Raw genomic sequence first — 23,870 nt, 5'->3', positions numbered from 1 at the left:
AAATTATATATATTATATTAATTAAAAATTATGTATATTATATTAATTAAAAACCTATATATTAAAAAAAAATAATTTTATATTCATTATGATCGTTATTATTATTAGTTTCTGATTTGAATTGGTTGTCTGTAAATTTTCGCATTAGTTTAGTTGTGCGCATGTGCGGCTCTATGAATCGGACACGCGGATCCTGTCTCGCTCTTCTGTAACAACTGTGAATGGGTTTGTTGGTTTAAGGTCTGGTTGGGTTAGGGTGCTGGAAATATATTTGAACGTTTAGTTATTGTTGTTGATTATTTGATAAATGGATTCCTCTAAGAACACTGAAGCTGCACCAGAATCATGGGAACAGTACACTGATGAGAATACAGGAAGTGATAAAAGCGACGATAATTTCTCAAAACCATTTTCTTCTTTGAATATAAATGCTCCGCCATTTGTGCCTTCTTTTGCTACCTTAGCAGCTGCTAAGGCACAAATGGAAGAACCAGGAGAAGAAGGAACAACTGAGGATGCAGATCAAGGTACTGAGTTAATTCATTTGTATAGGTCTTACCTTTACGTCTTGTAGAACGTACTTTTAAATATGCTTTAGAGTTCGAGTGTGTGTTGCTGACCCAACGTGGTATTCGAAATCGACTTCATTTTTCTTGTATTGTTGAATGTTTCTAAAATACACTTAAGTGTTTTATACTTATTCAAGTAATTCGAAGTTTCAGCTGTTATATTTATTATATCGAATTGCTCAATCTGACCAGACAGTTGGACAGCGTATGTCATGTGCATTATTTCGTCATTTTGTTTCAGAAAGTTTCCCAATCATAAGTACTTTTTATGTAATAGCCATGTATGAAGGTAAGTTAATCTGTTATAATTCCTAACGAATGGTTTCCCATTTGCATTCTTGCAAAGAATAGTTTTTTTTTTTTAATAAAGAATTTTTACTGCAAGAGATTTGTGTGGAATGGAAGATTTTATCACGTTTTGAATATGATGACCTCAAAACTATCCTGTGACTTAGTATGAGGAATACTAAGGGGGAAGAATTGAAATCGAGATCAAATAAAATCGAGGCACTGCACTGATAACCTTGCGAATAAAACTTTAATCTCGTTGCAGCATTTTAATCAAATATCATAGTATTTCTACGTTTGTTAATTTACAACATTAAAGTATTAGAATTGCCACAGAATTAACTACATTCGTGCTAAACTATATTCTCTGTGATAAAAAAAAAAAAAAAAATTGATAATTGAGAGGGATTCTTGCCCTAAATGGTATATTGTCGACCATGGGGTTGGAGCATTGAGCATAGCAGCCTAAACCATAAAACCTGTTTTTGCGAAGTTGAAGGATTGAATGTTTTCCCCAAAAATTTGCTCTTTAATTTTGTGAGATAATTTTGAGAAAATTATATTGAAGTTAATATTTTACTTATAAGATTGATATGTTTAAGAAAGAAATACTTTTGTAACATTTCATGCATTTGTTTTATAATGTTTCATTTGTGTAGTTTAGGTCAGGAATTGCACTTAATTCAGTTTTTTTCACATTGGAAGAAATTTTTGTAGTTTTATTACACTGTAAAGTGTACTATCAGCTAACCAACCCTTCCGTTATCTCATAGGAAAATTGATGTGATGACATATCACCAGGAAATTGGCAGTAGTATTGGTATGCCTGTTCAATAAGAGTCTGGCAGCAGCACAAGTTTCAAGGAAGTGGAAGGAGCGTAAAATTGTACCACAGGCATAAAGGTGGTGATAAGGCTGCAGCTTCAAATTGTATGATAATCTGTATATCTGGAGTTCTGGTGAAGATACTGGAGAGATTGGTGAGAAGTAGGATACAGAAGTGGGTTGATAATAGCAGTACTCTCTGTGGTTATCAGCATGGGTTTGTTAAAGGGAGATCATGTTTCACTAACTTACCTATGTGCCATAACAAGATGACAAATATCTTGGACAGGGGAGATGCATATACAGTGTGTACTTGGATTTTGGAAGAATTTTTGATAGACTGCCTCATGACAACCTGGTGAATAAATTGAAACAGGTGTGATTGGATAACAGACTTTTGAGTTGGATCAGTGACTGGCTGTCAGATATGTATCAGAAAGTTGTACATGGGGATGCAGTATCCTGAAACAGGAAGGTCACTAATGGTATTCCACAGGGGTCAGTTTTGGGACCTTTGTTGTTTATTTTATATGTTAATGATATTGAGATGGGTTTAACTAGTGATATGCAGCTGTTTGCAGATGATGCAAAACTGGGGAGAGCAATGCAGAGTCAATGGCTTTAAAAGGATTTGAATAGATTTCATGAATGGGCAGGTAAGTGGAACTGTCAGTTCATTGTTGCAAGTGTAAGGTTTGAGATTTGGTAAGCAACAATGGGATGTGAAGTATACACTTGGTGGGAGAAACTCTAAAGGAGGTAGAGGAGATGAGAGGTCTAGGAATGATAGGGTCATGTTGCACAAGTTGTGAAGGCTTCACATTGGATACTGGCAATGATGCGGAGGACCCTGACATGCAGAAATAGAACAGAGGGCCTTGATCAGGCCTCATGGATTATTGTGCATAGCTTTGATCACCAGGTTTTCATGGTGATGAGGATATGTTGGAAAGGGTCTAGGGAAGATTCACAAAGATAGTGGTCTTTGGAATGTGGAGTATGAGGATAGATTGAGAGAATGTAAATTGCAAAGCCTTGTGAAGGGGAGGGGGGAGATATGATTGAGACATATAAGCTAGTCAGATTATTATCAGGTTGACATGGAAGAGATTTTTCATAGAATGGGAGAGTGGGTAGAACAAGAGACCATTGCTGGAAACTGTATAAGGAGGGTGTGAGGAGTAGATTCTTTGCAAGGAGAGTGGTTAGTGAGTGGAATGTATTGCCTGAGTGTGTTGTGAATGTAGATGCATTCAATCAGTTTAAAGCACGGTTGGATAAGCATTGTGTGCAGTAGTGTGTACCTCCTATGATGAGTTTCTGACTTCATGGCAGTCAGATGTTAATAATTTCCTGTGTCAGATAATGAGGAATTTACAAAATGCTAAATTTAGAAATATTGTGCTGCTCTACTTTGTACTTTTCTGAATTTATTTTCATACTTTAACACATTAAAGTATAACCAATCTCTCTTATGGAATAAGACAGAAATTTGCCAACACACTAAATTAGCTGGATACAAGACAGTGTTTAAACCACTTTTAACTTATGGATCTGAGAGCTGGGTTAAAAGTAAAACACTTGACCAAAGACTTGCAGGCATGAGCAGATGGCATCAATGGCAATATCATATTAAAAATGAGGATATTAGGAAAGAACTTGATATTATCAGCATCCAGGAATGCATTAGCAGAGCTAATCTCAGGTGGTACGGTCACTTAAACAGAATGGGAGAAGGAAGATTAGCCAAACAAGTGTTCTCTGCCAGGTTGGTAGGAAAAAGACCCAGAGGAAGACCAAGATATAGGTGGATTGATACAGTAAAAAGTGCCATAGAAGATAGAAATATAAGACCTGATAATATTGGAGTCTTGACATTTAACAGACTGATTTGGAGGAAAATTGTAGATAGGAAGTTAGTAATGATGTAAATTTTTCATGTAGCACTATCATATCCTGTACACTCCCTGAGGGTATATATATATCAGGAATTTGATGATGAAGTATAATCACTTTCAGCTTGTATGACTTGTAATGGTGCTGAATAGGCATTTTGATTAAGTTTTTAAGATATCAGCAATGTGTATATAGCTGCTAGGAATGCAGTAACTTCATAAAACTTTCTCATTTATTTTCGGTCTTTGTTGTTGCAATCAAGATATGAATTGTCTGCAATGGGGAATGTGTATTTCATTTTTAAAAAAAAGTTGATGTCACACATGCAGCATTACTGTTATCTATTTTGATACTTGTTTCTTGGAGTATCTGAATGCATTCTGATCATAATGATTTTATGTAATGAAACATGTTCATTTCATAGTTGCCACTTATTGCATGTTTGATTCATCATTGCATAAAGATATTTATTACATCAAAGGTCCTTTTACAGTACAAAATAGTATGTTATAGTAATCATGACTGAGGATTGCAATGGTGCTGTCATTGCTGGACATAGAAAAGGACCTTCTGGGTACCCTTTTTCTGGTAGTCTATAGATACTGAATGTATGGACTCAGAGGATCTATCCATCACCTACATCATTTGAGCAAGTAGAGAAGAGTAGCTAATTTTTGATAAATCTTGATGTGGATTTGAATATGAGTTTTTTTAAGCCATGCCACATGTTTCCAGAGATGCTCTTTGCATTTGGATGTAAAAGATGGTAATAAATTTTTTGTGATATGGATTCTTGGAGGAAGGGGAGAATAATATACTGTATTGGGAGGAAAGCACAAAAAACAAACCAAAAAAAAAAATTATAGAGATGAGGTGTTACATCTTTACAACATTCCTTTAAGTAAGTACAACTACCTGATGCTACCAAAAATCTGGAAGGCCATTAGCCTAACAATCGATAGATTTTACTATTGTGCATATAAAAGTTAGGATTATAAGGTTATGCTATTTCAAATTGTCTTTTTTTTTGCCTTCCTTCCTTGTGCTTGCATTCACACACATGCATATTCTTATCTTTCTGCCCCTGAAGATGCCTTTGTTAGTAAATCAAGTGAAATATTCACTTAAATAAAATTTAGTTAATCATTATCCTTTGATTCTTCTGTTGAAACAAAAGTGAGTTATTTGTTGTTGCTGTATGCATATGTGCAACTGTTTCTATCTGTTGCAACTTGTACTGCATGGTGATGTAAATATTTCTGACACGAATAAAACTGTTGGACCCTTTCGAACAGTTTTTGATGTAAAGTTCAGCAGTGTGTGTGTGTGTGTATATATATATATATATATATATATATATAAAAATAGATAAGCCGAAATTTGAAACATTTTTATGTCACGTTTTTTGTCTTACTGGCTTACCTGCCTGGAACTCGGGGTGGAGGGACATAGGCGCCAGGGGGTGGAGCCTCCCTAGTATATATATATATATATATATATATATATATATAAGCAAAATTTAATTACAATTAAGAAAACTCGAATGGTGTGTCAATATAACCTCTCAAAATTGAGAAAGTTTCAGCCAATCACTTTTGTTTAGGTTTGGGTTGTGAATGTGTGCTTCACAGCTTTCTTTGTAGTATCTTTCCAGAAGAAAGTACCTTTTGTGTAACATTTTGGTTTTGTTCTACTGAATTCTGTGTTTTGTAGATTAAGCATGGCTTGCTAAACTGGATTTGTTGGGTTCTTTAACAATCTTAAAGAACCCAATTTGAGACAAATTAGGGTACTGTACTCCAGACTTTATCAAAATAAGCAAAATTTAATTACAATTAAGGAACACAAATGGTGTGTATTAGTTAATATAACCTCTCAAAATTGAGAAAATTTTAGACAATCACTTTTGTTTTGGTTTGGGTTGTGAATGTCAAGGAGTGAAGAGTACTGTCATTGGCAAAGCTGTGAATAAGATTTGAAATCAGAAATGGAGGTTGTAAATGTAGCGGAGCAAGAGCGTAGATGAGAGTACAGAACTCTGAAGCACTCCAACATTGATAGGAGAAATCTGATGAGAGGAAGCCATCCACCATGATACACAGTGAATGACCAGTGTAGAATCTGGCAATCCAATCACAGTGTAGAAGGGAGACCATAAGATGGCAGTTTGTTCAGGAGACCTCAGTGCCAGACAATCATATGCCTTAGAAATATTGTGGATGATAACATGATTTTCTCCGAATCTTTCCATGGCCTTGAGTGCAAAGGCAGGTGAGATTAGCTGGGAGGTCGGCTGTAGAACAAGAATGGCAGAATCCATATTGGTTGTTAATAAACTGATGATTTCCCAGAAGAAGCTCTGGTTGTGATAACTTTCTCCATCACTTCTTAAAGTACCGAGGTGAGAGCAATGGAATGATATAGATGGCTGACTTTTGTCTCCCTTTTTTGGGTATAGGCTGGATGTGAGCTTGTTTCCATGCTGTTGGGTAGATGCCAGTAGAATGAATACTGTATTAGTTTATAGCATAGGTTTCCAAAGTGGGTGGTACCGCTCCCCAGTGGGCGCTGAAGCCTTCTAGGGGGGGGGCTATAGTGGGATCAGAAGCATTTGGGTGCGGTCTATGGGTCGGTGGCTCTTTATAGAAGAGATTAATAATATATATTTAAAAAGTAATTATTTTCGTGATTTTGCGATTAGATAATCATTTAAAATTAAAATTGCATTTTAATTCATCTTATGCCCGTCTTACACGATCAATTTTTTTTATCAATTTTCTATTTCAATTATTTAATCATTTGAAAATTTACCATGTCAGGTAGAAATAGATGTCAATTTTCTATGTCAATGAGAAAATAGAGCATGTATATATGTGTGTATAATAGGTTATGTTTACAGTAGCAAATATATTCGTTATATTTAATTTCAAAATATATATAAAATATATAAAACCACTTTTCTAATTGATTTGTACAAAAATAAATTTAATTTAATAAATTAAATTTTATATAATTTAATATTACGAGTAAAAATAATAATGGCAAGAAAGAAATAAAATCATAAATTTTAGTTAGCCTAGTTAGTACTAACTTATATTGCTAACTAGAGGGAAAAAACAAAGCAAATATTATTCGAAACTTATACTGTTTTCTGTGGTTATGTTTTGTAGGTTTGTTGTTTATACCTTGTGTAATTATTTTATTTATTAATTATTATTTATAATTATTCAGACAATGTCGTGGTCGGATGAACAAAATGCACTTGCGTGCAAAATAAAAAATTGAACTTGTCATACAGGATATTTTAACTTCTATTTTTTATATACTTAAAAAATGTATTCATTTTTTGCTATTGTAAAAATTGATCGTGCCATACAGGCTTTAGTCTATCCACGCAGCAGACGAGTCTTAACTAGTAGTATGTCGGTCAACTATTGCGTAGGTAATTCACTCAATTCAGCATGTTTTGACAAGAATATGGGTGCTTGCAGTGACTTGTTCAAAGCAGGAGTACGATGGTATCGCAAACAAGTCAATGTATGCAAGTCGAAAGTGTGATGGATAAGTGGAGTCATACAAAGTGTAAATTAAATCTTTTATTTTCTGAATATTTTTGCAAATTTTATTACTTCATTATGTCTGAAATAAGAAGAAATGTCGACAGTACAATATTGAGTATTTGAAATATCGTTTTATTCAATCTCAAATATTTGAAATATGATTTTATTTAAACTGTTATAATAAGGGGGGGGGGCATTACAAAATTTATGTCTTTCAAAGTGGGTGGTGGCCTGAAAACATTTGGCAACCTTTGGTTTATAGAGATGATGCACGATGGGCATCAATTTTGGAGCATGACCAGAGGAATACCATCAGGATCAGGAGCTTACACTTGGATAAAAGATTAAATAAGAACATCATTTCTTGGCAACTTTAATTTACTTTGACCATATACTACCTCATTCCTGAAAACCTGTGGACCAGAGTGCTATTGCTGCCTTCATTACATTTCTTTAAGAAGTAATTTTGCTTAGATTATTTTTTTTTTTACTGAGGGTGAGAAAATCGAAAATCCTCAGAATTCTGGAAGAAATATCTTCTATGGTACAAATAGTGATGCAGTATGGAGTGAGGTGAGAGAAAGTGTATAGATGTTGTTTGGAATAAGTTGCCGAAAATGCACATTCATATATTCACTGGATCCAACAAACAAAAGCTTTACAAGAGATTGGTGACAAGATAGTGTTGTGAGGTAAACAGTTGTAGCTTGACATTGAAGAAGTAGAGCAGCTAGTAGAAGAGCTCTGAAATGAAGATGTGTAGAGCTAGAAGCACAAAAGGTTGCAGATGACAAAACAGGAGAGAAAAAAAAAAGCAGAAGAAATCTCCCCCCAAAAAAACTTTATGGCCGTGAAAAAATTGGCAGAGACACCTCTATTAATAAGGCAATTCATGATGCAAGCTGCAATTGCTTGCTACAGAGAAATTTGAGAGAAAAGAAAAGACGAACTGTGCACTTTAAGTTGGATGTAATGTACATATTTTTAAAGAAGCTCATCCTTGCTACCACCTTACCAACTGAAGTCTCATGGCCCTGATCATATTCCTTCAATTGTACTAACAGCTTGTGCCTCAGAACTCGCAACCATCATGTATCATTTCTTCAAGCTATCATTTAACTTACTGCTAAGAACAAACTTTTATCCATCCTGTTCCCAAAAAGAGGGATAAAAGTCAACCATCAAACTATTGCATTATTACTTTGACCTCAGTATTTTCTAAAATAATGGAAAAGATCATCAACAGCCAATTTCTCTACTACTACTACTACTACTTAGAGATGCACCAATTACTTAGTAATCGCCAATATGGATTCTGCCATTCTCATTTTACAGTTGATCTCCTAGTCAATCATGGAAAAGTTCAGAAAATTTAGAAGTGGGCTTCATATTTTCAAGGCATTTGAGTCTTGCATCATGATCTTTCTGCCAAGGAATCCTTTTAGGTCAGGGGTCTTCAATGCATGGCCTGCAGGCCACTTGTGGTTTTCAGAACTCTTTGCCCTGTCCTGCTGGCCATTTTGAAAAAATAACTACTTAACATTAAAACGCGATTAAATAAAAAATAATTTCAATGAAGCCTGCGAGCCACTAAGCTATGCTGCGGTATTTAGAATTGCAAGATGCTTTACAGATTCAAACGAACGCTGCGCATTTGATACTTTACATAAAATTCTTTAAAATAAATATTAAATAGACATGCTTCTTCCATCTACCAGTGTCAAGCGGTACTAGTACTAACGTCACAGGTAGATGGCTGAAGCAGTAGTTCGTTCAAGTGTGCTGTCTAGTGCCTTCCAGATACATCTCGAAGGTTCTTGATACTTCATTATTTTCGTATAAATACAAGAGGATCTCATCCACAGTCAGTCATGAACAGTGTGATATTCATGTATAAGCTCACGCAGGTTTGTCGTATTGGCCATAGCCTATTATGGTTTTACATTGCCAGATTTTTTTTCATTAGTGTGAGATTTATTCAGTGGATAATAACCATTACACTGCCATTTTGGATCATTTTTTGGGTTCACCTTCCATCACTATGGCATCTACGAGTAAAAAGCGTAAATCAAGTGATTCTTTTTGGGATTTTAATGAAAAGTGGACCAATTTGTACTTTTTTGTGCTGAATAATGATAAGCTAGTGTGTTTAATTTGTCATGAGTCAGTGTCAGTATTAAAAGAATACAATATAAAACAACACTATGAGACAAATCATGCATCCAATTTCCATCACTGTGTGAACAAAGTGAACAGTCTCCAAATTGATTTAAAATGCCAGCAGGGTACGTTTAAAAGGTAGAGGGAAGAGAGCAAAGTGTGCATCAAAGTAAGTTATGTAATAGGTGAAAAAATTGCTAAAAATCAAAAGCCTTCTTGGACAGTGGGTTTGTGAAAGAGTGTCTCATCACTTCTGGGGATGTTCTGTGCCCAAGTTTAAAAAACTGAGTTTGTCTGGGGTAACTGTAGCACAACGTGTCGAAGAACTTGCCAATGACATTGAAGGAACTTTTAAAAAACAGTTGTCCAAATTTACGTGATATTCACTTGCTTTAGATGAGAGCACACATGTGAAGGATATAGCACAACTAGCTATATTTGTCTATGGTGTTGATCAACAATTCAATGTGACAGAAGAACTGCTACTGCTCCTACCTATGAAGGGAATGACGAAAGGCACTGATATTCTTGAAGCCGCCAAGAAAACGCTCCAGCATTTCGACCTCAGCTTAACCAACCTCGAGAGTGTGGTAATTGATGGTGCCTCTGCTATGGTGGGAAAGAATGAAGGGTTTGTTGTGCTGCTACGGAAAGAACCGAAACTAGAAGGAAAAGATTTCGTTCATTACCATTGTTTAATCCACCAAGAGAATTTGTGCATGAAAACTATTGGATTTGAGAATGTCAAAGTTATTGTGACTGTCATCAACATTATTAGGGCAAGAGGATTGAATCATTGTCAATTCCAAGAGTTTTTGACCCAAGAGTGCGAAGCGGATCATAGCGATGTGATTTATTATAGTGATGTGTGTTGGTTGAGCAGAGGGAAGGTTCTTAAAAGAGTCTTTGATTTAAGGAGCGAAATACAGCAGTTCATGCAAACCAAGTGGGAATCTGATTGTGGAATTTAATGATCCGAAGTGGATGACAGACTTTGCCTTTGTGACCTACATCTCTTTGCATATTAATGATCTCAATATGCGGCTACAATCCAAAGATCAACTGGTGCACACTCTGTTTGATCACATCAAAGGTTTTGTGGCCAAGCTTAAGGCATAAGGCATCCGGTAATGTGCCGACATGTTTCATTAAGAACCTTATCAATAATTTTCACGTGATGATCTTTCCCAAACAGGACTAGCATATGCGGCTGTCAAAAAGCAGAGTGCCAGTGCAGAGGTGTGCAGCACTTGTGGATTTGCAACCCACTGAGATGATGTTAATTGGCGCAGAATATTTACATGTTTGAGTTTTAGCTGCTGTCTTCTCTATGTGTCACTTATAATTTCGGTTCCTATCTAGTGTAACACCTAGGTAAGTTGAATTTGGATAATTGACCAGTTTAACACCATTCTATTCTATATTCAACTCTCTCCTCACCTCCCTATTATCGAGATGGAAAAGACACATTTGGGTTTTACTGGGATTTGGTTTTAGTTGATTTTCCTTATTGTAAACTGTAAGGGTTTCTAGCTCTTGTGTGAGCTGCTTCTCAATGTCATCAAAGGATTTTGCTTGATAAGCTATTGCCCGGTCATCTGCATATAAGAAGGTTCTTGACTGTGGGTTTATAGGTTGGTCATTAATATATATATATATATATATATATTGAAGAGAAGGGGAGATAGCACACTTCCCTGAGGTAGACCATTTTTCTGGATATGCCATCTGCTCTTTTTTCCTTGAAAATCAACAAAAAATCTCCTGCTGAACAGCAGCAACCTAAATATCTCCATTAATCAATAGCTGTTTGTCGGGCTGTAAATTTCGACTATAAGTTTCTAAGATTTAGTGTGTCGTATGCTGCTGTTCTTTGTATCCTCAGCAGGTTTACCCGGTTTTGGGTAAACCTGCTGAGGATACAAAGAAGAGCAGCATACGGGATAGGTATTACTTTCATTTACCTCCATATGCTGGGTATTTTAGCAAATTTCCAACAAAAGTTGAAAAATTCTAACAACCACTCTGTTGCCTTTTCTCCCAGATTCCTTAGTATCTCATTTCTGATATCATCTATACTGGCAGCTTTTCCTGATTTTAAGGCTTAGGGTATTTTCTAGTTCCTTTTTAGTAAATGGTGCTTCGAAGAGATTGTTTTCTGAATCCTTAACTTTTTTAATATAATCTTTAGGTATTTTTCCTTCGGTACTTGGTTTGCCATTCAGAGATAGCTGAGCTGCAATTTGGTTTGCATTTATATTAACTTTTGTTGCTCCTATTGTGGGGTCACCAGATAATTTTTTGAGTAAAAGCCAGGCTTTCCTGCTACTGTGTTTCATATCTAAGCTTTTAATTTTTTCTGCCCATTGTTGACTTCTTTTTTCAGACAGTGCTACTATAAGTTCCTCTCCTGCATCAATTGTTTCTGATGAAATGGATCTTTATCATATAGGTCATAATATCTTTCATATATTTCCATGTTGTGCTCTAAAACCTGAAATGTAACTTGTTCTACAACCTCTTGGGATGTGCCTTGTAGCAGATTGTCTAATAGCTTTGATGACCTTTCCATAATTTTCTGGTCTGGGTGAAATGTTGTTCAGGTTTATGTCTAATTCTCTTGAGAACTGTTCTCAGTTAGCTTTTTTAAAATTAAAGCATCTTCTAAGTGGAATCTCTTTAAGTTGGACTGGTGGGAAAACTTGCAGCATTATTGGTCTATGTTGTGAACTTGGGATTGGTGCAAGTACCTGTTTAGTGCACAGATTAGCTATTCTATTACTAACAAATCCAAGGTCTGGGTTATAACCTCTTTTCCATTTTCCACTGTTAAATGATGATGGCTGTTTAGGATTGTGTATAAGATTCATTTGATTACTTTCAGCCCACTGTTCAACTAACTCTCCATTCTCATTTGTTTCACTATAACCCTACTGTGAGCTACGACTGTTAAAGTCGCCTGTAATAATAGTAGATTTCCTTTGTATCACATACTGGGACATTTCAAAAGCAAAGGTTATACTAGGTGGTTTATATACTGAGAAAACACTGATGTTATCTAGATCTATTCCAAGTATTTCTATGTTATTTTGGTTTGTGATTAGGCATCCTGTAATCTGGAGCTCCTGCCGAGTGAAGATAGCACTTCCATACTTTTCATGTGGTATTTCTTTTATGAGCTTCAATTCCAGCAATTTTAGGTCTGACTTGTTGAGGTACTTTGTGTGTCTCCTGTAGACATAAAATATACATTTTTGTTCTTTACACATTTTTGCAATAAGATCTTTTACAGAGGAGAGGCCCTCTGTATTGTGTGAGATGATTGTCAGGGTTGGTTCCCATAAGGGCCATTGAGTTTTAGTCATTGTAGTCATTTTAGTCTCCAGAATGAAGCATGCAAAGTCCAAGACAAGAACTCAGATTATGGACCAACATCTCCAGAATACTCTGCGCATTGCGACTTTCAACATTGATGTCAACATCGACAAGCTGGTCAAGGAAAAACATTGCCAAGTTGCCCATTGACATTGTTAAAAATGAATGTTTTCTTCATTAAATTATCTTTTTTCAAGTATTGATTGTATTTACTTAACATGAACCTGACTCCTACCTACACTTTTAAAGCTGAGTTTATTTTTATTGGATTTTGTGTAAAGTATCAAATGCACAGCATTCCTTGTGAATCTGGAAAGCATTTTACAATTCTAAATACTGCAGTATAGCTTAGTGACCCGTGGGCCTCATTGAAATTTTTAATGCGGCCCGCACTGTCTGAAAGGTTGAAAACCCCTGTTTTAGGTATTCCTCCTTCCCTTTGTGAATGGATTGCCAGCTTCCTCTCTGTTCATTCATTGTAGATCATGGTGAATGGCTCTTTCATCAGATTTCTTAATTAATGCTGGGGTCAGCACCTTTCCAAAAATTTTTTTTTTTGAATAAAGTGTGAATAAAACGAACAGGAAATGAAAAACAAATGAAAACTGCTTTCCAGTATAATGTTACCTATGGATTAGTCCTACTTATATAAAGTTTCAAAATAATATAAAGTTAAGAGATTTATTCAAATATTCTTTACATTAATTTTGCATTAATAAATAAATTAATTTTGAAGATTCATTGAAAATAGATAAGAGAATTTTACAAGAATGTTTCGCATTGGACTCGAGAGCTCGCCGATTATTTTGTGTCACTGATGCTGCCCTAACAGCCAGCTAATATAACAGGCTCGAATGTCGAGAAGAATGTGTTATCAGTAGTAAGCCGACTTTTAGGACCGGACCACATGCATCCGATCCAATTAAAATTAGGATACGGCCCTTACACAGAACTCAACAATTAATCATAAGTTGATTTATGATACATCAAAAAATAAAGAACTATTTTAGGTATATTTTCGTAAATTTTAATCAAAATGATATAATCAGGTCCAGGATACAATTTCAGAATTTATTTGTTCGTTTCCGGGAAGAACTGAAGGAGCCCAACGGAAGATAATGTACATTCATAATTATATGTACCATTCATTGTTCTTTTAAACTCTTATCTCATATTTTTTGACATCTTTTAGGCGTCTTTTCTTCTGCGGTGCCTGTGTATATTGCATACTTCGCACACACCACCAGCCGGGCCTGGCTGGTATATCCCTCAGCTCAGTACTGTCACCTACACTCTTCTTCCTGCATACCAGTGATCCCCCCCCTCTCTCTCTCTCTCTCTCTCTCTCTCTCTCTCTCATCCTGTCCTATTCTTCACTCTTCTCTTCGTTTTCAAAACCTTGTATTGTTTGGGTAATTCATGCTTCAAGATTTTTCTTAAACCAAACCCTAAACACTAATCTTGCCATTCTCAATTGGGTAAGGACAACCTTGTGAATTTTAATGTTACCAAAATGCAATTCTGTCTCATTTCCAGAAAGAAAGATATAAATACTATGTCTCTGTTTCTCTTACTTTTGATAATAGTTTTCTTACCAACCAAGACCAGCTTTCTTGTCTTGGGTTAACTCACATACAGGGCTGAATTTATGTATAATCTAGACAAACTACAGCTTAGGCCTCACATTGCAAGGGACCTCTACCTCAGTGTGTGTGTATAATTAAACATTTACTGAGTGGAAGACCTTTTAAAAACTGTAGCATAGGGGCCACAACAACCGTAAATCTAACTCTGCTGACATCGAATCTATTCTGGTATATCTAATCAGGTTCATAGCCTCCTCACTCTCCAAAACAAAGCTTGGTATTCTTTTTCATTCCAAAGTATCTTTCCTCAACTCCTGACACTTCATAATGCTCAAATTCACCTGACTCTTCTTGCATTTGGAGGTACACCCGAGGTCTCCCCTAGGATACTTGATTGTATTCAGAAGTGAGCAATTCACTTTAATTTATAACCCCCCCCCCCTTCACTAACTCCCTCCAATCACTTTCTCATACAAGATCTGTAGCTGCATTGTCTCTTCTGTAGGTATTTCTATGAGTACTGAACTGGCTGCTACCATTCTGCCACTTTCCTCTAATCATATATGAATACTAGCAGCTGCTCAACACCATCCATATGCAGTTCAGCTCCAAACTCATTGATTCAACTTCTCATCATCTGCTTTCGTACCCTGCACATCTCTGTGGTACAGTTTTCCACATATTGTTTTTCCCAATGATTACAACCTTCAGGTAGTCAAAAAAACACATCAACAAAGCTCTTTTCTTTCTTCTGACCTCTGCCTGCACACGGCAGTGTCATTTCATGTCAGGTCTTGGGACCTCTCTTGTGTGAGGCTGATATACAAAGAACACTTTGTTGAAGTTCCTGAATTTGAAGAATTTGTTGTTAATGATGTAATCTCTCCTCCGATGAATCATCCAATTAATAAAGCTTCAGCTTTGAAGAATTACCTGTTCTAATAATTTCTAGCCGATTATTTTACTGATAAGTGCAGAGAAGCATTGTACGCTTATTTCATTATTTATTACAGTACAGTACTGTATATAATAATTTAGTTATAATTTGTAAATTGTATTTCACTATAAATGAGTAAAATTAGTTAAAAAATATAACAAAAACAGACATATTTTAACATTCAGTCATGTTGATTGCGAGCACGCAATCAACATGACTGAATCAGCATTTCTGATTTAGAACCTTTTCATCTTATCACTGGATCTTTGGAATGGAACTCCATAAGTCGAGGACTATTTTCTATATACAAATACATGATGTATCACCATATTATTAAATATTCTGGATCAGAGATACTTGTTGAAAGTTTTACTTCTGGATTCTAATATAATTCTCAGTAAATTATCTTGTTTTAATCCTTTACTTGAAGTATATACAAAGTTTGTACATGAAATATCTTGATGACTAGCCTACTTGATTATGAAAGCGTTTTGAACTTCACATCATAAAATATATTTTATGATGTGAAATTTATTCAGTATACTAGTATACTGAATAAATACTAGTACACATAGTATACTGAGCAAGTATAACATAACATATTTACTTGAATATAACTTGCTCTCACGTATATCTCACATGAGAGATATACGTGAGAGCGTGTATCTCTCATGTGATACACTTGATTTTACTTTACAAAATATGAAATTAAAATTTGCCTTGCATGAAAAAAGTTTAAACAGCGATGCACAATCGTGCTCGCAATTACTGCAGATGGAAGAAAGTTGTTTCCTTACGTAATACTCAAAAGGAAAACAATGCCGAAAGAGAAATTTCCCTCCGGAATTCATGTAAGAGTTCAAGTAAAAGGGTGGATGAATACTACAATGGTTCAAGATTTATTAGAACAGTTTGAAACCACTCTTGAGACCCGAAGTAGTGATAGTGAATAGTAGATTCTTGGTAAGTCATACCCATTTTCAGTTATTTTTAAATCATAGTGATCTTATAATTCCGAAATGATAAAAGGACAAGCAATAATGAAACTGTTCGTTTTAATTTAATTACAGAAGCATTGTTGCTAAAGATTCAAAAATATTGCATGATGGTGAGCTGCTGTTCGTGTAAATTACGTTGATAATTAAAATTTAAATGCATTCATTTTATAAATAATGCGAGCAATTATAAATTATAATGAATAGTGAGGATTAATTATAAATGTCAATTTAGTTTTATCCTGAAAAACTTTAGTTTCTGAAAATCCCTGCATATATTTAGCACCACAATTTTGGGGATAAAAGTGCGAGTTACATTCGTGTTAATACAGTACATTGCATGCGTGTGCGCGCACACAGAGAGAGAGAGAGACAGAAAAGGTTCAACTGTTTCTGATCCAAAGTATTTTAATAATATGGTAAGAAATTGCATGTAAAAAATGACTGTTGCATTGATTTAAGGTCTGGGTAGTGACCCTTTCCATAATACATAGTAATATACACGTTCAAAAGGAAGAGTATTTGCATTATGGAACACTGAGGCAATTGATGCGAAGATACTAGTATATAAGTAGACTAGTGATGAAGATACTTCACATGGAACCTTCATTTGCTTACTCTTGGAAAAGGATTAAAACAAAATATAATGTCTTATAAATTATGATATAGTTCTCAGTATCTCTATTGGCCTAACTGTAATTGGCATTCCCTTTGCATTTCTGAAGATAATGCTGATTAGCTGTAACTATTTGCAAAATCTAGACATTGGATTTTGACAGTATATTGATCTTTATACTTTGTCTAAACTTTCACTTTATCGGATGGACTTTTTCTCACTGATCTCAAATCTTAGGTATGCTTATAGCATGCCATGTGCCATCCTTTATATGACAAATTGTGGTGCTTTTCAAACATTGCTCTTGAAGTTCATCTTAGCCTCATTACTATTCACTCTACTGAACTCTTTCATGCAGACAGGTTTTTCTTCCTGTTTCTAGAGATATTTCTGTGGTCACTGTTAATCAGAATTAGCACCAGTAATTCCCTTTATTTCCTTTAAGTTTGTTTAATATTTAAATTTAAATTGCTTCAACATTTTCTTCAAGTTCATAATGATCTGTTACTTATCATTTTGCTATATCCTCTTTCATACATTTTAAAAGTTTTATTTTTCATTATTTCTCCAACCTGAATGAGTGATCTTTCTCATGTACTTCATACAGTGTTGACAGAGACATTTTTTCTTAAATTTCTGGTATTAGTGTATTATGGATGGGCATGATAAAAAAAAAAAAAAACTTTGAACATTCAAAAGATTGTTGAACATGCATAAAATAGGGTACATTAAGTTGAACAATCTTTCATGTATTGGGTTGTAAAAAAAAAAAAAAAACTTGCTATAAATTCTGATTTCCCATTTGATGGGAGATGAGGACATTCTAAGCACTGTGCAACCAAAATGCAATACTGTATTGTTGCTCAAAAAAAAAAAAAAAAAAAAAAAAGCTCCCTCTAATCTACAGAGATTACATTTCTGTGTGCTGGCTGACATTTTTATTATTATTATTACATGACATCTCCAGGGAGTTCAAAGACTCATCGAGGGAGGGCACCAACTATCCACCGAATGCCATCTACTGCCGACCACCACCACTAAAACATCCATGCCCTTTCCTAGAACAAAACATTGTCTGTCTTTCCCATTCTGTCTTCACTATGGTTATTAAAGTTATAATTACAATACAGAATGTACTAGTGCATCATTTCTCAACATGGGACTCCAGTATTCAGTATACCTAATTGATGCAAACTTTTGTATGCCTACAGTATTTTTTTATTTGTCATAAATGTACTGCTAATTTCATTTCTTGGTAACTTGCAAAATGATAATGACAGCCTTTCAGATACTTCTGAATGACATATACAAGTTTAGTTTTTAAGAGCTGAACTGTATAAAATTCATTGTCTTGAACACATTCAATGTTAATCACATTAATTGGAATGGATGTATATTTTGGTGTGCAGATATGGAGTTGAGGATTGTCATGCAATAAAACTACTTCTGGCTGCTATCTATTCAATAGTACAACCAACTGTTGTGTAGTCCCCACTGTTTGTTGAATTTTGGTTTAAATTCATTCATACAGCATCTCACTATAACTTTCATTGTTTACCACCATCATACCTCTTTTCTGATAATGTTCAAGGAGTAGTAGTCTGAAAAAAGTGTCAGTATAATTTTTCCTACTGAAGGTAGTAATTTGAACTTTTCTTTCTTTTATAGTGGCAGATTTCTTTTCTTGATAAAAATACACACACTCACAACCATGGGAAGATGTCATCTTCCTCATAGTATTGATTTGAAAAAACATTGGTCGTCATGTGGACTGCGACAAGATAAGTTAATTTTATATTTATTGTGCGATGGTATTGTCTAATTTTTAGATTGAGTGTTACTGTGATGGTTGAGTGTGGAACATAGTGCTTGGTTAAATTCTTAGGCTGTATTACTTTGAATTCGTTGTTTCTTGTTAGTGATGTGGTACAAAATGGTGGTGAAAGTAAATCGTTGCGTAGGTTGGCATAAAAGACAGTGAATTGCGTGGATTTTTCAAGAATGGTATGGTGCTGTGAATATAATATGTATGCACGAGAAGATGTTGCAAATGTTTGTGGAGACGATGAATAAGAGAAAGGAGTGACTGTGGGTATGCTGGAAGTATGATATTCTGATGGACCACAAGGCTTGTTTAAATTAGAGTAGGGAACATGGCATTGCAACTGAAATGGTTGTTTTGGAGGAAGATTGTGCAAATGCTAAGAAAGCATGTGAAACTGATAGTGAAGAAAAAGTGCGACTGACGATAAAGTGTGCAAAAAGTACATTAAAAAACAGAGTGCAGTAGAGTTAATGGTAAGATGGGGGGGGAGGTTGATGGCAAACAAATTTGCGTGACTAACAATAAGATAGCAAGAACTGATGAAAGCTGAGTTGGTGAAGATGAGGTAAGAGATGAAACAGATGCAGAGTGAAATGAAGAGAATTGTAGATATGTATGTAAGAGTGAAGAAGACTGAAATGAAAAAGGTAACAAAAGACTCGCTAGTGGGATTGTATGGGAATTCGATTATTAGAGCTGTGGTGAATGAGAAGATGCACAAGGTTTGTTTTCTGAGAAGTAAAATGAATAGAGTGATTGAAGCATTTGATATGAAGAGTAAGTAATTGCAGGAAGCAGTAAAAGTTGTGATAGTAGGAACGAATGACTTGACTGGAGAATGCAAGACTGGATATCAGGAGGTTATTGAGAGGAATAAAAAGACAATAGTATGATAGGAAAGGTAGTATGTTGCCCATGTATGACAGTGTATGAGATGCAAGGATTATGAATGATAAGCAGAAATGTGTGAAGAGAAAGAAGTGTAGTTTGTTAATCTGTGGAATGAGTTTGAAGGACAAATTGAACTGTATACGGATGGACTGTATTTGAATGGTTTTGGTATGAGTCATTTGGAGAGAGTAATGAGGGCAGAGAATGGATCCAAGAAAGTAAGAAGTTATGTGGAAGAGCAGAAGATTAAGGAAGGAAGGTGGGATTAAAGTGGTGCATATGTGAATGGAGAACTGGATAACACGAGTATACAGAATGAGCAAAACAAACGGGGGGGGGGGGACTCGGGTGGATAGAGGAAACAGCATGAGAAAAGTCAGTGCTCAAAGTGGAAGTGTTAGTAGACAAGACAGGAATGGCATGGCTGGGATGTAAGGGAAGCAGTTTGGTTTGAAGAGCATACTGGAATGGGTAATGAGAAAGTGGAATGGCTTGAAGAAGGCATGGAGAACTTGCATCTAATAACTGAAACTTCTTATATCAGAAATGAGCAATTATGTTTGTATACGAATACTATGAAGTATCAGAAACAAGAGAAATGAAATCATTGCATTGATTGAGTTCATTCACCCCAAAATTGCTGGAATAAGTAAGACATGGTTGAATGAGGATGACATCCTGACAAGAATAGAGATGGAAGAATATGATGGTTTTTTTTTGTGAAGATAGAGTAAAAAGAGAGATGGAGTGCTATTGATGATAGAAAAGTAGTTATGTCCATACAAATTAGAGATGCAAGTGAGAAATAGTGATGGTTTTGAGGCAGAGGGTGAGATAGATTTGAATGGAATGAAATACTTAGTTTGGATGTTATTATAGACCTAGTAATGTGGAGTGTAGTGACCAGGAAATGTATAAGGAAATTAGCCAAATAGGAAAATGATCATTATGGGTGACTTTAATTAATTATGGATGATGAGATAAGAACCAGAAGTAAAGAAAATGAATTTCTCGAGTTTTTGAGGAACTACTACCTCAGACAGTATGTAGCAGAGGGCATGCAAAGTCTTGGATTTGATCATCTCATGAGAGTATGTCATTATAAATGAGATGTCAAATCTCCTTCCAGTTGGTCAGAAGCCATGAAGTGAATACCTAGGTGGTGGTCAGCCATGTGAGGACTTCTGTGAGAGGAAAGGGTATATGTGGAACTACAAGGTTGGTGATTTTGAGAAGCTCAGGAGACAGATTGCAGCTGTAACATGGAATGAGAAGTTCAGTGAAAAGGAAGTCAATGTTGCTTGGGTTCTAAAAATGTCTAAATGTATTCCCAAGGTCAAGAGGTTAAATAAGGTAGGTGTGAAATGGATGAATGCAGAGATTAAGCATGAAGTAAATTAAAGATGCCAAGAAATTATATCCTTGGTTTCATCCTTTTTTCCAAGTGTAAGCAAACAAAGTTTGCGTGTGAAGCATCTTCACGACTGGGCTACTTGTATATAGATGACTTCACATCAGTTGCCTTAGTATCCCATAATGTAAGGCACATAGCCTTACAGACATGTATAATGCTATGCATCATGGGAAAATCTCTAATCCACAGTATTTTAGTAATAAGGTGTGACACCTTTTGACTACTTGTCACATATGACTTCTGCATTACTTCAATCTTGGTATTTCTTCTGAGCCTAGCTCTAACTGATGAGACTTCAATTAAGGTTGAAACTAGTCTGGGTAGTGGCCCTCCCTATAATGTAAGGCATATATCCTTATGGACATGTATAATGCTATGCATTATGGGAAGGGCCACTACCTAGACTGGTTTCAACCTTTATTGATGTCTCATCAGTGAGACTTCAGTGTGTGAGGCGCCACATATCAATGATGGCATGCACAAATCCAATGGAAACACTGCCAGTACTTGTTCCAAATTCATCTCAGGCTGGCAATGCTTGCAGGTTACTCTCTCAAGGTCCATCCACAATTTTGAAGTCTGATTCAGAATGGGACTTCCAGACTGCCAATCAGATGGTGATATGTGGTCGGGCACATTTTCCTCCAACCAATGTTGTGTTATCTTCGCCTTCTGTGTAGGGCTGAGTCCTGTTGGAAGCTCCACTGCCTACTGTGAAACAAGGTATTGTTCGGGGATCACCAGATGTTCCAGCATGCTGCCTTGATACTCTTTGGTGAAAGTTTTGACCCCCCCCTTCCTTGCAGAAATGCAACTTGGATACACCCCCCCCCACACACACACACCAAACTACCATTGACACAGGGTGATGACTTCTCTGAATCTTGGGTGCTATTGCACATGCTGTGCGACCATCCAGGGCATATATCCAATTGTTTTCGCAGTTAAACGACCTTCAATGGTGAAAATCTTCTCATCTGTGATGAGGATATCTATGCCTGTTGTTTGCGTACCACAAAGTGTCTATGACGAAGAAGTGCCTTTGATTTCATCACCCTCTGCTGCATAATTTGTGGTTTTAGGAAACTTTTCAGTAGAATGATGATAGGCTGTCACTCCCAGTTCATTGGTTAGTGCACATGGCATCAGTCTCTGTGAAATGTTCATCTCTCTCTCTCTTTCTTTCTTTATGCATGAGAATGCAAGGTGATGTCAAACATTGAATTATATGCCAATATGTATGCCATTTGTTGTGGTTAAAATGCTAGAGAGTTTAGTGAGAACCAGGTATTATATGGTGCAGTTATTACAAACAAAACTAGGAATTACATTCAAGGGAACAGTTAGTGCACATGCTTACATTGGAATCCGTCTATGTGTACAGTAGCTTGCATGCTTGAGGACTTTAAAAAAAAATTGCTGTAATTAAAATTAAATTAAAATATGTCTGATAAATTTATTTATGCAATTGAGGATAATTTCCCAGAGTTTTGGGATATCGAGCAATCATTACTGTTCAGATTGGGTCTGTGACGTAAGTAGTGTTGCCAAATGAAAATTACTAAAAACAGCTAAATCTTAAAAAAAAAAGAAAAAAGAAAGAGCTAAAAATGAGTTAAAAATAAAAATTTGAAGCTAAAATTTTAAAAGTTGTAACTGATACTTTTAAGTTACTTATTTTATTCAAGTTGAAGTGATGCTTGCATATAAGTGGCTAAATTCATCTTCCATGTTGGTCTTCATGCTTAATTCACGTACTTTTTCACTTAGATTTTCAGCTTTATTATATGTGGCCATCATTCCAATATTACTCAGCGTAGATGCTGGTAAATGATAGTCTGTACAGCACTTGTTGTTATGCCTAAGGCTATACCTGACTGACAAAATAGCTGTCAGCATTGACAATTCCATTTTGTTTCTTAATTTAGTTTTAACTACATTCATTGAACTAAAAATTCGTTCAAATTCCACATTAGAATTTGGCAGTATTAATAAATTTATTGCACACTGAGCAATTTTTTTAATTGGATTCATTACAGATGCATCTTTATATTCTCTTACTTCAGTCCAGAATAGCTCAGTGTTTTCTATATTTGTCAATTTATTTAAGTGGATAGTATTGTACTTGTATTCAGCAGCAGCAACATCTTTTTCTGTTTTCAGCATTATTTCTAAGATGGGGGAACAGGTTCTTTTATATGTTTTAGGGTATTGTCAACAGAAAAAGAAGATATCATTCTTAAAATATTCAAGTTTTCAGGCAATCTTTGCTTAAGCTGTTTGCAGAGACTAAGAAGAAAATGTCTTGCTCTACTTCTAAGATTTTGCTCATCATTTTTCATTATTTTCTTTTGTATCATCAAATGTGAAATTTTTCTTTCAAATCTGTAACCAAGATTTGGATTGGGATTCAAATAGTCATCAATCTCTGACTCTAGAGGGTCGACTGTGGATGATGGCAGCACTAACATATTAGCAATAGTGCAAATCAAACGAGAACAGTCTTCAAATAATCTCATCTTATCTGCACTGTTAGATTTGAAAATTTTGTTAATTTACTGAACTTCAACTAGAACAGGATACAAAAATAAAAGATACAACAGATTCCTTTCATCTTTGTACATCTTCCACAAAATTTGAGCTTTGTAACATTTCTCAGTCACCCTCACGACTTTGGGGTGAGTTTTTAATTCCAACCACTGGCTGAGAATTCTGTCTACTGCAGGCTCAACGGAGAGCCACCTTGTTGCACAATTGCTTACAATTTTCAGAGGAGCATCATTTTCGTTGATAGTTTGATACAGCTCTTCATATGCTGCTTGTCTTGAAGAAGAATGTGAAACCACTTATACGTCTCGGGCAACTAAAAATACTAATTTTCTTGGGAGAGATTCTGCACAAGTGTGAGACATTGCCAGTTTAATGACTGGTAT

The 23,870-nt window shown here is 35.5% G+C and overlaps 1 protein-coding gene across 1 annotated transcript in view; it reads left to right on the top strand.

Annotated features, from left to right (window-relative positions):
* Positions 1–200: 200 nt before the first annotated feature.
* The window catches only part of eRF3 (eukaryotic translation release factor 3), a 217,588-nt gene continuing 193,918 nt past the window's right edge, over positions 201–23,870 (top strand). The window contains exon 1 of the mRNA XM_090411395.1: positions 201–527. Coding sequence (XP_090267521.1) covers positions 308–527 — 220 coding nt within the window. The 5' untranslated portion in view covers positions 201–307. The remainder of the gene's footprint in view (positions 528–23,870) is intronic.

The sequence above is a fragment of the Typopeltis vanoorti genome, chromosome 21 (genome assembly GCF_054136105.1).
Source record: "Typopeltis vanoorti isolate ZY-2024b chromosome 21, IOZ_Tvanoo_1.0, whole genome shotgun sequence".
NCBI classification, from domain to species: Eukaryota; Metazoa; Arthropoda; class Arachnida; order Uropygi; family Thelyphonidae; genus Typopeltis; species Typopeltis vanoorti.
The sequence above is the reverse complement of the archived record's forward strand: the minus strand, read 5'-3'. Positions and strand labels throughout refer to the sequence as shown.